This window comes from Dipteris shenzhenensis, chromosome 27 (genome assembly GCF_047967505.1).
Source record: "Dipteris shenzhenensis isolate YYH24624 ecotype China chromosome 27, Dip_SZ_1.0, whole genome shotgun sequence".
NCBI classification, from domain to species: Eukaryota; Viridiplantae; Streptophyta; class Polypodiopsida; order Gleicheniales; family Dipteridaceae; genus Dipteris; species Dipteris shenzhenensis.
Window position 1 is genome coordinate 12978710 of NC_141622.1, and position 13600 is coordinate 12992309.

Genomic DNA, 13600 nt, shown 5'->3' on the forward strand with positions numbered 1-13600 from the left:
GAGGAGGGACTCTCCCCCTATAATTTGGATTATACCAGCATCTCACTTTCTCATGATTATCCTTCCCACAAAATGCACAAGTAAGTTTAGGTGGGGGTGGACGTGGAGGTGTTTTTAAAGTTTCCAATTTCTCTTTAATCATTTGTTCTAACTTCGAGAGCTTGTTTGTCTTCTTCTTGGCTTTTGATTTCTCTCTGGTTTTGCTATGTCTTTTCTTTTTCTTTGCCTTCTCTTCTACACTCTAGTTATCTGATGTATCATCGTCTGTATCATCACTATCCTCGTCTTTTGCATCAGTGTCTGTCTCTATTTCAAAGTCTGTGTCATAGTCGGAATGCCTTTTCTTCTTTTGTTTTTTAGACCTTGACTTTGTGCCTAGTCTTCTTTTTGCTCTTTGTGTTGCATCAACCATATTGTTAAAATTATTTACTCCCCCAAGTTGGTCTCTGCCAGCTATTGCTCTCCGCAATTCTTTGTTTAGTCCCTTAGAGAAATAATCTCCCACTGCTAATCAGTGGGTTGTTGATTGTTTGTCAGCCTTCTATTTAGATTTCTGAACATTTGGGCATAGTCTTCAACTAAGAGATGTTTTTGCTTCATATTCCGAAGCTTCTTGAGTATGTATTCTGGAGTTTTTTCTTTATGAAAACGGCTTAAAATGCAGTTTTCAAATCATCATAAGATGCAAAATGAGCTACACCATATTGCATAAGACAACAAATCATTGCCTTACCATTAAAAGTTGCTGCAAACTGCTCCTTCTTGGTGAGGTTCGGAAGTTGTCTGAATCTGCTTGCAGCCCACCTTGTTTCAAATTATTTGACATGATTGTCTGGGTCTTGCCCTTTCTTGCCAGTGAATTTGGCTGACTTTACCAAAGGATTCTGCATTCTTGGCTGGCGTTGTTGTCTTTGAGCTTGAGCTTGTAATGTCTTTTTTGGAGGTGGGGGTAATGGATTGAAGTTGAGTTTTCTTTGAGCCTGAACAAATAGGCGTATCGCGAAATTTGTTGCAATACTCCTTTTGAGTAATTCTTGAGTAGGTGATTGCACCATCAATTTGCTAAGTTCAATTTGAACCTCACTTATTTATGTGCTATGCACAATATTAGAAAAGCTTGTTCCACTAGGTGTGTAATCTGGATCGTGGAAAATGTCGTCTTGATCATCTGTTTGTGTGTCTGCTTCTAGTCTAGCACGATTTCTTGTAAAATAGGCCTAGCCAATCCGGCGAGGTGACGTTTTCTCTTGAAAGTTTATCCAACCTGGACCAAGATACTCGCCATGTAAGAAAGAAATAGAGAACTGTGGTCATTGGCTACTGTCGAGTTGCTTGTAGTGCCGTTGGATGAGGAATCTGCTTGCACTTTGTTGGGGCTTGTCGCCATAGTGCTGTTGCGCTGTCAGACGATTGTTCGCTGGTAATCCGATGACTACTTACTAGTTTATCTAGTCGATGTGGTGACTGAAGACTTTGACAGCAATGTCACTTGTCGAATCGTGTATTCAGCAACTAAACAATCCCCAATTTAAGGGGCAATCTAACAGCTCACAGGCCAGACATCTCAGCCAAACAAGTGGCCAGAAAGACCAGCTGGTCTGGCCGACCAGAACTGGCCGACCAGTTGGCCGACCAGCTGGTAGGCCCACCGACCAGCTGGCCAACCAGCTGGCAGGCCCATTGACCAGCTGGCCGACCAGCTAGGTCTGGCCTATAAAAGGCATCTGCCCCCACACTCCTTGTGACAGAACAGGATCTGCAGCTGCTCTTCATCTCCGCCATCTTTTGCTGCAGGCCCGCCTGCTCCATCTACCTCTCCTCTTCAGATCTGCCTTCTCTGCTGCCTTCTCTCTGCCTCTCCTTCCTGCCTCCTGGCTGCTCCATCTTCTCCTCCAGATCTGACTATTCTTCTTTTTGCTCTTTGTGTTGCATTAACCATATTGTTAAAATTATTTACTCCCCCAAGTTGGTCTCTGCCAGCTATTGCTCTCCGCAATTCTTTGTTTAGTCCCTTACAGAAATAATCTCCCACTGCTAATCAGTGGGTTGTTGATTGTTTGTCAGCCTTCTATTCAGATTTCTGAACATTTGGGCATAGTCTTCAACTAAGAGATGTTTTTGCTTCATATTCCGAAGCTTCTTGAGTATGTATTCTGGAGTTTTTTCTTTATGAAAACGGCTTAAAATGCAGTTTTCAAATCATCATAAGATGCAAAATGAGCTACACCATATTGCATAAGACAAATCATTGCCTTACCATTAAAAGTTGCTGCAAACTGCTCCTTCTTGGTGAGGTTCGGAAGTTGTCTGAATCTGCTTGCAGCCCACCTTGTTTCAAATTATTTGACATGATTGTCTGGGTCTTGCCCTTTCTTGCCGGTGAATTTGGCTGACTTTACCAAAGGATTCTGCATTCTTGGCTGGCGTTGTTGTCTTTGAGCTTGAGCTTGTAATGTCTTTTTTGGAGGTGGGGGTAATGGATTGAAGTTGAGTTTTCTTTGAGCCTGAACAAATAGGCGTATCGCGAAATTTGTTGCAATACTCCTTTTGAGTAATTCTTGAGTAGGTGATTGCACCATCAATTTGCTAAGTTCAATTTGAACCTCACTTATTTATGTGCTATGCACAATATTAGAAAAGCTTGTTCCACTAGGTGTGTAATCTGGATCGTGGAAAATGTCGTCTTGATCATCTGTTTGTGTGTCCGCTTCTAGTCTAGCACGATTTCTTGTAAAATAGGCCTAGCCAATCCGGCGAGGTGACGTTTTCTCTTGAAAGTTTATCCAACCTGGACCAAGATACTCGCCATGTAAGAAAGAAATAGAGAACTGTGGTCATTGGCTACTGTCGAGTTGCTTGTAGTGCCGTTGGATGAGGAATCTGCTTGCACTTTGTTGGGGCTTGTCGCCATAGTGCTGTTGCGCTGTCAGACGATTGTTCGCTGGTAATCCGATGACTACTTACTAGTTTATCTAGTCGATGTGGTGACTGAAGACTTTGACAGCAATGTCACTTGTCGAATCGTGTATTCAGCAACTAAACAATCCCCAATTTAAGGGGCAATCTAACAGCTCACAGGCCAGCCAAAAGGCCAGCCATCTCAGCCAAACAAGTGGCCAGAAAGACCAGCTGGTCTGGCCGACCAGTTGGCCGACCAGCTGGCAGGCCCACCGACCAGCTGGCCCACCAGCTGGCAGGCCCACTGACCAGCTGGCCGACCAGCTAGGTCTGGCCTATAAAAGGCATCTGCCCCCACACTCCTTGTGACAGAACAGGATCTGCAGCTGCTCTTCATCTCCGCCATCTTTTGCTGCAGGCCCGCCTGCTCCATCTACCTCTCCTCTTCAGATCTGCCTTCTCTGCTGCCTTCTCTCTGCCTCTCCTTCCTGCCTCCTGGCTGCTCCATCTTCTCCTCCAGATCTGCCCCATGTTGCCCCAGATCTGCTCCTCTGCTCCTTCTGCTTCAGATCTGCCCCATCCTTCTCCAGATCTGCTCCTCTGCTCCTTCTGCTCCAGATCTGCCACCCCTGCTACAGATCTGCTCCTTTTCTTCATCATGTTGCTATTCCAGATAGCCTGAAGGTTCCTTCCTCAGAGCATGCTGGTTTTCAGCCATTTCCTAGGGCAGCTCTAGCCCTTCATCTTCTTCGTCATCATCGAGCTACACAGAGGACTGCGCTTCGCTCCCTCTACTGCTATCTTTTCTACAGTTTCTCTACATGGAATCATCTTTGTGATTCACCTCAGCCACGGTCCTTAAGACACGACGGCTTGAGGTTCTTGTATTCATTTTTCATATTACCGACAGGCACTATGTTTTCTGAGTTCCGTTCTTCAGTTGTGTCTGAGTATTGTCTATTTTCTGATCGCTCCACTGCAAACCCTATCGTTTCTCTATATGGTATCAGAGCCATGGTGATCTAAAGACCCGAGATCTCTGGTGATCTAAAGATCCTGCTTCTTCAAGGAGGCCATAGGTACGGGGAGCATCACTCCTATGAACATATCAGTTTCCTCTTCATTCCGCTGCGCACTAAGGGAGAGAACTCCATCTTCTACTCCCATCCCTCCCTCCCTTTTAGAACTCCATCTTCTCCTACCATCCCTCCCTCCCTTTTCGGTTTAAGGCTTGACACTCCCCATTCCTTGAACAAGGAGGTCATGATCCTTCACCTCTACCAGATCTCCATCGGCATCAACTTCCAGGATCTACAAGTTCTCCCTACGCGGGACCCTTTCTGTTCAGATGTGTCTTGATGACTGTTGTTTCGAATTCTTCTACTTTCATGGAGGCGGGGATAGACTCCTCTCTCCCGAGGTTCAAGATCAGGCACACACTGGATCACTGTTCAGCTACGACCTCTTCCTTTGGTGAAATCCCACCTCTCTGGATTATCAGTGTTGCTACGATAAATTTGTTCTTGCTCTTTCCTCCACCTTTTGGCGTTAAGAGGGGGTGGCTTATTCTCTCAAGCTTCACAGTGTTCTTATTTCTATCTGGTATCATACGTGTAACTCCGACACTTGAGGAAGTGAACAATTCCCTTGCAAGGGCACTCCTCTTGTGATCTCCTCTTGGGCATTTCACAGGGATAGCCAGCACCACCATCGACATCCTTACACGAAGCTCCAAGCACACAATGTCTGCCCCTACAAATTGGCAATTGAGAGGGGGTATTCAGCAACTAAACAATCCCCAATTTATGGGGCAATCTAACAGCTCACAGGCCAGCCATCTCAGCCAAACAAGTGGCTAGAAAGACCAGCTGGTCTGGTCGACCAGAGCTGGCCGACCAGCTGGCCGACAAGCTAGGTCTGGCCTATAAAAGGCATCTGCCCCACACTCCTTGTGACAGAACAGGACCTGCAGCTGCTCTTCATCTCCGCCATCTTTTGCTGCAGGCCCGCCTGCTCCATCTACCTCTCCTCTTCAGATCTGCCTTCTCTGCTGCCTTCTCTCTACCTCTCCTTCCTGCCTCCTGGCTGCTCCATCTTCTCCTCCAGATCTGCCCCATCTTGCTCCAGATCTGCTCCTTTGCTCCTTTTGCTTCAGATCTGCCCCATCCTTCTCCAGATCTGCTCCTCTGCTCCTTCTGCTCCAGATCTACCACCCCTGCTACAGATCTGCTCCTTTTCTTCATCATGTTGCTATTCCAGATAGCCTGAAGGTTCCTTCCTCAGAGCATGCTGGTTTTCAGCCATTTCCTAGGGCAGCTCTAGCCCTTCATCTTCTTCGTCATCATCGAGCTACACAGAGGACTGCGCTTCGCTCCCTCTACTGCTATCTTTTCTACAGTTTCTCTACATGGAATCATCTTTGTGATTCACCTCAGCCACGGTCCTTAAGACACGATGGCTTGAGGTTCTTGTATTCATTTTTCATATTACCGACAGGCACTATGTTTTCTGAGTTCCGTTCTTCAGTTGTGTCTGAGTATTGTCTATTTTCTGATCGCTCCACTACAAACCCTATCGTTTCTCTATATCGTGTATCGTACTTTTCTTGCCAAAGAGTAAACAAGTGTTTGTCAATGAGGGATTTTATCAAGTTGTTGCAAACTTGTATGGTCGGAATGGAGTTGGAGTACAATCCGCTTCCTGGTGAATGCTCAATCCGAGACACAGCCTCGCAGATACCTCACTTGTCGCAGTGTGTTCACTTGTCCAGAGTATTGTGGCGGCTATCTAGCTCGTTCTTGTCGTGAGGAAGTCATTTATAAAAATCACGAAGGATTTTTGAAAGTGGTCCGCCTTCAAGCGATGTCTGAATGACGTCGCTCGTTGAATCTGGTTGAATGCCGTTTCGTGCTTTGCTAGAAGTCGTCTTTGCAAAAATACGTTGTTGATTTGATTTTCTTGGGAATTGTTGCCTGTGCAGGACGATTTGTGTTGTAATCCTTGTAGATCATACGGTTTTCACTCTTTTGCAGAATTGCTATGTAGCAGCAAGTGACAGTCAGAGCTCGAACGCAGTAGAGGATCGCCAATAGTGTTAGTGGTGTCTCCAAAAGAGTGAAAAACACCTACACATATCCAATCCTGGCAATGGGAATGCCAGGGTCGGACTTAAATCTGACTAATGTCGGAAAAGGAAGAGAGTACAAAACATGCAAATAGCCGAGACATTCGTTTGTAGAGTAGAAATACTGCGTATAGTTTGTATTTCAGGAGATAGTAACAACAACCACCCTCATGCAGGAGATGATGATCAGCTTATAACAATGGTATTCCGACCTCAGTCGGATAATAGTTAGAAACAGACATAGTCCTAGAAACGATGTGGTGGATAAGGCCACTACCAATGGCTGTTAGGGACAGTTATAACTGTCCCTACAGTTACAAAAGTATCCACTACTTGCTATTGTAACCCCCCTTTACTAGAGGGAAGAATGGGTACGTAGAAGGAAGAGGAAGCTGAAGTGAAGAGTACAACACAATATGATGCTGGTTTGCAAGGAGAGATGGGGTAAGGGTGCGACGCAGGAAGGGAGGGGAGGGGAGGGGAGGGAAGGGAGGTAAGAGGGAAGGGAGGCAACGATTTGGAAGGAGGTGAAAGAGAGAGTGGTGATGGGGAGAAGGAAGCTGTAGGGGAGGGTGATGAGAGGATTAGAAGACGTCATGAGGGGAAGAAAGGTGATGGAAGTGAGGACGGGCTGCGAAGAACTAGGGAAGGGATGGGGACGATGGCTGTGACGAGCCTTGACAGAGGGCCGAATGATTGTACCGCAAGGGGAGAGGCATGGGTTGATTTCTAGAGGGAGGTGCATACTAAGCCTCAGTGTCACGTATTTGTGTGCACACCAAGCCTCCTTGTCACCTTGCAAATGTACGTGAACACCAAGCCTCCTTATACATATACCTGGTGTATGTTGCCCACCTTGTCACCTGTTTGTCACTTGCCACCTTGCCACTTTGAGAACAGAGATGCAACATGAAATCAAAGATGAAGCTGTGCCAAAGGTACATGATTTGATTCTCGTCGTACAAAATGCATTATGGAGCAAGGTACTAAGGGAACAACCGAAGCTGAAAAGCTTGCTTGACCAGGTTTGGAATTTTAAGACTGCACAAATTTGCCTGATTTGGTTGATAGGCTGATTGATGGTAATCATTTTGACAGTTATTGATTTGCTTGAGGAACTGATTGAGGGCTGGCTCTTTTTATTAACACTTGCCCCTTTAGGAGCACACCCAAATGCTTTGATATGGAAGTGGTGCAAGGAAAATCAAGGGTTGTCTCAACTGTCGATAAGACAAGCAGCTCCAGTCAAGGTCTGGGCTGGGATATGTTTATGATACTAGATTCTAAGTGAAAGGAAAGAGGGGAGAGATGCTGCTTCAAGCTTGGGTTCTAGAGTTGAGCTATAGACCCAAGGAGCTTGATCACATATGACGGGCATGTACTTTTTCTTATACTTTATGCGTCTCCAATGCTTTTCCGCATGCTCGTCATCCTGGTGTAGAAATCCTTTCAGAGGCTCTAAAAGAGCCTTCATTTATCGCCTGATCATTTTTTAGCTTGCTGGATTCTTGCAGATGCCATTTTTAAGATGCATGGCTTTTTAACCTTGCAGCCATATAGAGCTTTACATGTGCTAATTCAAATGGTAAAATGCTTTCTGCAATCACAACCAGAAAAGCCATCAACAAGCTCCCACCTTTTTCGCTCTGTCATTTATAGGCCGTTCTAGGGGTGAGTTTAGTGCCCAAAACTGTAGATAAACCCTGTCAAAAGGACTGCATAAATTTGCATTCCAAAAGCTTAATATCTTTGTGGATAATACTTATCCATGACCTGTGTTAGTGACAAAGGTTGTGATAAACTTTGTGGCAATAAGGGCTTGTTTCCTGTACTAGTGCTGAGTACAGCTTATTCAATCCTGCAAACGTGTTTTTCTACATTTGTTTGGAAGGTGAAAAGAGCTTTTGTCCCTCCGTGTACACTTCTTCCAGATGCATTGCTTTTATGGTTGTCCTCAAGCTCTAGCCCCAAATATTTGTATGATGACTTTCCCTCTACTTTCTTCCTTCAAACGTAAGGAGTCTTGTTTAACGTGTCCCAGTGATCATAATTTTAGTTTATTGCTTTGCTGGCAGCTGGCCACTTCTGTCCTTTGCAAAGAAGACACATCAATCTGCTTATAGCAATAAAAGGAGATTTAACCGATATATTTGACTCCTACTTGGCTGTGTTGCCTTATCCAGGCATTTAAGTGTCTTTGCTTTGCTGTCCTTTGCAAAGAGCACCACTAGTATTTAAAGAAGATCATAACCGACATATTGGGATCCTTCTCAGCTGTCATCAATGTACCTACCAAAGAGAGTTGGGCAGCGGGTGCAGCCTTGTTTTGACCCCAATATTACTATTGATAATTATCTTCTCGCTGCATTTTAGGTCTTACGGCCAAGGCTTCTTTGTATATCTGAAGAGCTTTCTCTGTTAGTGATAGCGGGGACATACAGCTTTGTTAGCCCTCCTAGAGCTTTTTTCCTAACATAAGGTGAAAGGCTTTCTGGAAATCCACAAAACGGCAGTATAAGGCATTGTTCTTTCCCTTAGCTCCTCTGTTGCAGCTCTTTTGTGATTAGGTGATCTACTGTCAAATGCTTTAGTCTGAAACTGTCTTGGATGGGGTCCTCTCCTCATTAAATACCATTTAGTGTGGCTAGTTTTGGTTTAGTCGCATGCATGCCTTTTGTCTCTTGCTTTGGAAATGGGTACAATACTGTTGATCTGCGATACTTGTAGTAACCATTCCTCTATTATTTGGTCATTATGATTGTGAACTTCTCTCTTAGTGTTTCCCCTCCCCACTTCAGCATCTTAACTCGAAGACCGTAAATATTTCATGGTCGTTTTTCTCATGTGACCTTATTTAGTTCAACTTGTGCTGCAGGGTGAACAAAGGCATGAGCGTGGATGATTTCAAGTTTATTTATTGGATGGAATATGCTCATCGCATGTGGGGCAGAGGATTAGGGATCTTTTTTGCCGGCCCTTTCATTTATTTTCTATGGAAAGGCTTTATCACCAAACGACTTTGTCTAAGGCTTTTATCACTTCTTGCTATGGGGGCTGGGCAAGGGCTTGTAGGCTGGTGGATGGTAAAAAGTGGTCTTGAGGTGAGAAAAAGTTTACTTTTTGTTCGTTAACACACATGTTGTTCAGATTTAAAACCACATGAATTGTCTAAAAATGTCCCTAACCCCTTTTTTCCCATCTTATGATTAACAAGAACGAGTTTAATATCTACAGGAACCTGAATCAGAGTATGTACAACCAAAAGTGAGTCCATACCGTTTGGCTGGTCATCTAATGTCTGCGTTCGTCATCTATTCGGCACTCTTGTGGACAGCTTTATCAGCTCTGATACCAGAACCTCAAAGTAGGAACATGGACTGGGTGAGGAGTAATGCTAGACTTCGGGGTGTTGTACTGCCAGTTACTGCCCTCATCGGTCTGACTGCTGCCTCAGGTGCATTTGTGGCTGGAAATGATGCTGTAAGAACCAATTCAAATATTAGCCTTGTTTGCAGGCATGTTTTTATTTCATAGTTTGTGACCTTCAGAATCCCTACTGCACAGACACAAATGTTAGCTTTGTTTGAAGTGTAGCATGCATGGTTAATTTGATGGTTTGGAATCCCTACTGCACATACACAAATAACCTTTTCTTGAGATAGCATCTAGGTTAGTGTGTGAGCTATCAGATGGCAATGTTTGTTCCTTTGTTTGCACATTTTGAGAGGTGACTACACTTTGTAGCTTATCTAAAGCTTATGTCAAAGCTGCCTGCCAGTTTGGGCTGCCCTCCTGCCCCCCCATGTACTTCCTCATCTTTTTGCTGATTTTTCAATTTTCTTTGCTTCTCTTTCTTTCTCTGTATGCTGTGATTGTGAGTAATTTTTTTGTAAAATGGTAGCTTGAGGTTCTCTAAAAGATTTTTTTGGTTGCTTTGATCAATATTCTTGAGCAACTTTTAAAACTACTCCACTGTGTGTCATATGTGTAGATTACTGGGCATTCTTTATTATTTTGTTGATTGGGTAATTATTGTGTCTTGTTAGCTCCTCATCCCTTTGTTGCAACTAGTGTGGTTGTTTAATGCCCCTCATCCTTGTGGAGACACGTGGCCAAGGACCGCAAGTATGTATCCCACATAGAAGTAAGTAGTATAGTGAAGAAGGCATATAATGCCTAGTGCTCGAGGCAGCCTCATATCTTCACTAATTCTTTTAGAAAGATGAGGCACTTGGAGGACTGAGGGGCACCTAGGCAATCAAGGCATGGCTAGCTAGCTTTTGTTTAATTGGTGCAAAGAATACTAGCAGTCTCTCTCACGATGTGTAACAATAGCTGAGATACATTGCAAGATATTCCAACCTCTCTTGCAAGATTGCGTCCCTACTGTGCTTATTGCTCATTTACAAATCATCTCCCGTAGGAGTGGAAACAACCAAGCTTCTACTCCACGCCATGCTCATGTTAAAGAGCTACCACAGATTTCAAGACACACATACACAGAACCGTAGGCACAATCTCCTCTCACGTGAGAGTGTTCAACCGCCCATTGGTGATGAGAGAGGAGTAAAATGCTGAATACTGGGAGGATAGATGGGACAACAGCGTGATGGCCATGTCCTATGAGGAAATCTCCTTAATTCCTCCTGTTGAAGTGCCTGCAACTTGTTGATATGCTCTTGTATGGTTGCTAACTTTGCGGGGCTCAACACTCGCATCTGGACTTCGAGGGAAACACTCTTCATTGGGGAGACCCTGTTGTAGAGGGATGCCAAATGTTCCCAAAACCCCTTTGCCAGCGTCATGTGCTTGATGTGGTAGATTACATGAGGAGTATGATTAAAAAAATGAAAGAGCGTACACGAGCATCTACCTGATCCCATAACTAGGCCAATGTCATTGTCTGCTCAAGAATGCCAATTATAATTTTCTAAACCCCATAGTTGTTGCTTGTTTTTTTTCCCAGAAGAAAGGACTTCTATTAAGTATGAAAAACCCCCGTGAGAGCAAGCTCAATACAGAGATACGGATGCAAGCATGAAAAAACACCCTATAAGGGGCTAAGAAAAAGTTTCCTTTCAACTGGTGGTCAATAGGAAATGTGGGAAGAACTGGGATTTTGACTTGCTTCTCAACCATCTCCAACAGACTAGCCATCTCAGAGGAGCTCTTGTGAAAGGGAGGGGGCGGGGGAAGGAAGCAGAGATAGGGTTGTTGGGCAAGACGAGAAGAGAGGCTGGAAGGAAATGTAGGAAGAGAGAAGAGCTGCTACGACGCCTTCTACAAGAAGTTCCAAATCTCTTGCTGTCCATGGCTGCAATAGTTTACTCACCTACATCTCGGACAGGGCCACGCCTTAAGATCACCTTCTTCAACTGCTTTACTTGCACCCAAACTGTCCATGCCTTCCAGGAGCAAGCTGTCAGCCCCAAACGCTTGCTTGGATCAGACTTTACATGATTAGTCAGCCTGGAATTCCGAACTGTCCATGTCTCAAATGCCTGCCAATGGCAATCTCTGAAGAGCAACAAACTCTGAACTGTCCACGCCTCACACGCTCTCCAGGTCCAAGCTTTTAGACGACCTGCTGCTCTGATACCATGATCCCATGTGAAAGTGCAGCGGAAATGCGAGCAGAACAAGTGATCTGAAACTGCAAGGAGATGCGAATAGAGACAGATGGAAATGTGCAGGAGATGTCAAGGAAAACTCTACATTGACTGCTGAGAAAAAACACCAGAAATGGTGTACAACTCCAGGTAAGGACTGCGCTAGTACAACTCCAGGTAGGTCAACTGCTGCTGCTCTCCGCTCCTCCTGCTCCCCTCCTCACTGCTCTCCTCGCTCCCTGCTGCTCCTCCTGCTCCCCCCCTCGCTGCCCCCTCCCTTCCCTCCTGCTGCTGCTCCTCTCCCCGCTCCCTGCTGCCTCTCTCCCCGCTCCCTGCTGCTTGCCCCCTCCCTCCCCTCCTCGCTGCCCCTACTACCTGCCCTCTCCCCCACACTGCCCCTTCCCCCGCGCTGCAGCCTCCCCCCCCCCCCCCCGCCCCCCGTGCCTGCTGCTTCCCTGCACTGCAGCCCGCTGCTCCCCTCCCACACCCGCTGCTGCTCTCCCCCCGCTGCAGCCTGCTGCTCTCCCCCCGCTCCTGCTGCTGCTTTCCCCCCGCAGCAGCCTCTCCTCCCCTCTCCTTCCCCTCTCCTCTTCTCCTCTTCTCCCCTTCTCCTCCACTCCTCCTCTCCCCTATCTTCCCCTCCTCTTCCCTCCTCCCTTCTTCATCACCCTCTCCTTCTTTTGGATTACCCCTATTCTCCTATAGGGGTCTCCTGGGATTCAGGAAAGCGGACGGAGTTTTTATTTTTGTGTTTGAGTCGGCCAACACACCTCGATTGACGAATGGGTTCCCATTCAGTCAATCCGTCTCCGCTCACACCGGCCGCGAGAACTGTCACTTTTTCAAAAGACGAGCTACAGCAGTTGCAAAAGGATTTCGAACATGAGTGTTCCACGACTCTCTTCGCACGCATTCATGGCTCACACCCCTCCTGGTTACAAGCTAGAGATTGGATGCTGTCGGCGCTTCCTCAGGACCTCGTCCCCCACCTCAAGGATGTTCGTTTGTTGGGACGGGGTTTCTTTCAAGTGTGCCTAGATTCCCCGGACGTCACGAGAGACCTGCTACAGGCCGGGTTTCTACTTCTAGGCTACAGGAGGATCTTCTTGTTTCCTTTCCAACTGGGATTTGACCCAGTTGAAGAGGACAAGCAGGGAGTTTCTGTTTTCATCAGGTTCCCTGGTCTTCCCTCAGTTTATCACCGGCTTCTTTCAGTTATTGGCGAGAGGTTTGGTGTGGTGGCAGAGATCCCCCCTCTCCCTGGCGAGCCCTCTTCGACTACTGAGGCGGTCAGGATGGACGGGGTTCCCAAGGTTAGGGTCATTGTCCAGGACCCCAATATTTCAGATGACCACATCATGCTACAGCGACCCGATGGGTCTTTCTTCCGCCAGAGATTTGAGGTTGCAGGTTGGCAGGACTAGTGCAGGATTTGTAGATCCTCGAGGCACTTCGCCAGAGATTGCCCAAAGAAGAAAAAGAGGCCCACAAAGCAACCAGCTCGTACTAGCTCACGACAGAGAGCTGGAGCAGGACATACCGCTCCACAGACACGGCCTCAGACACGGGCTCCCCCCTCTCCTAGGGCTACTCGAGTCCCTTCGGCACCCTGCGCCACCTCTGGCTCACGGTGGGTTCCGGTCGCGGCTAGGCCCTCTACTCTAGCTCACTCCTCCACCTCTTCGGAGGCTATCCCCTTGGAGCCTTAGGAGGAGACTACTGTTCAGGAGCCTTGTTCGACTCCACCCTTGGATCAGGCTGTACCTTCCTCAGCAGCGCAGATTGTTGGCACCTCGTCTGCATCACTTTTTGATCAGGATCCAGTACAGGTGCCTCCCTCTTTGGACAGAGGGAAGGGGGTTTTACATTCTCTTCCAGCTTCGGTAGGAATTCTTCGTACCCCCTCCCCAGGACTGGCTCAGCGGAACTCTTTTTCCGCTTTGGAGGACCTCTCTAGCCTCCCAGATGA

The 13600-nt window shown here is 46.5% G+C and overlaps 1 protein-coding gene across 1 annotated transcript in view; it reads left to right on the forward strand.

Annotated features, from left to right (window-relative positions):
* COX15 (cytochrome c oxidase 15) overlaps nucleotides 1-13600 on the forward strand; it is an 84214-nt gene that overhangs the window by 42533 nt on the left and 28081 nt on the right. The window contains exons 4-5 of the mRNA XM_087398484.1: nucleotides 8898-9123; nucleotides 9257-9502. Of these exons, the coding sequence (XP_087254610.1) occupies nucleotides 8898-9123; nucleotides 9257-9502 (472 nt within the window). The remainder of the gene's footprint in view (nucleotides 1-8897; nucleotides 9124-9256; nucleotides 9503-13600) is intronic.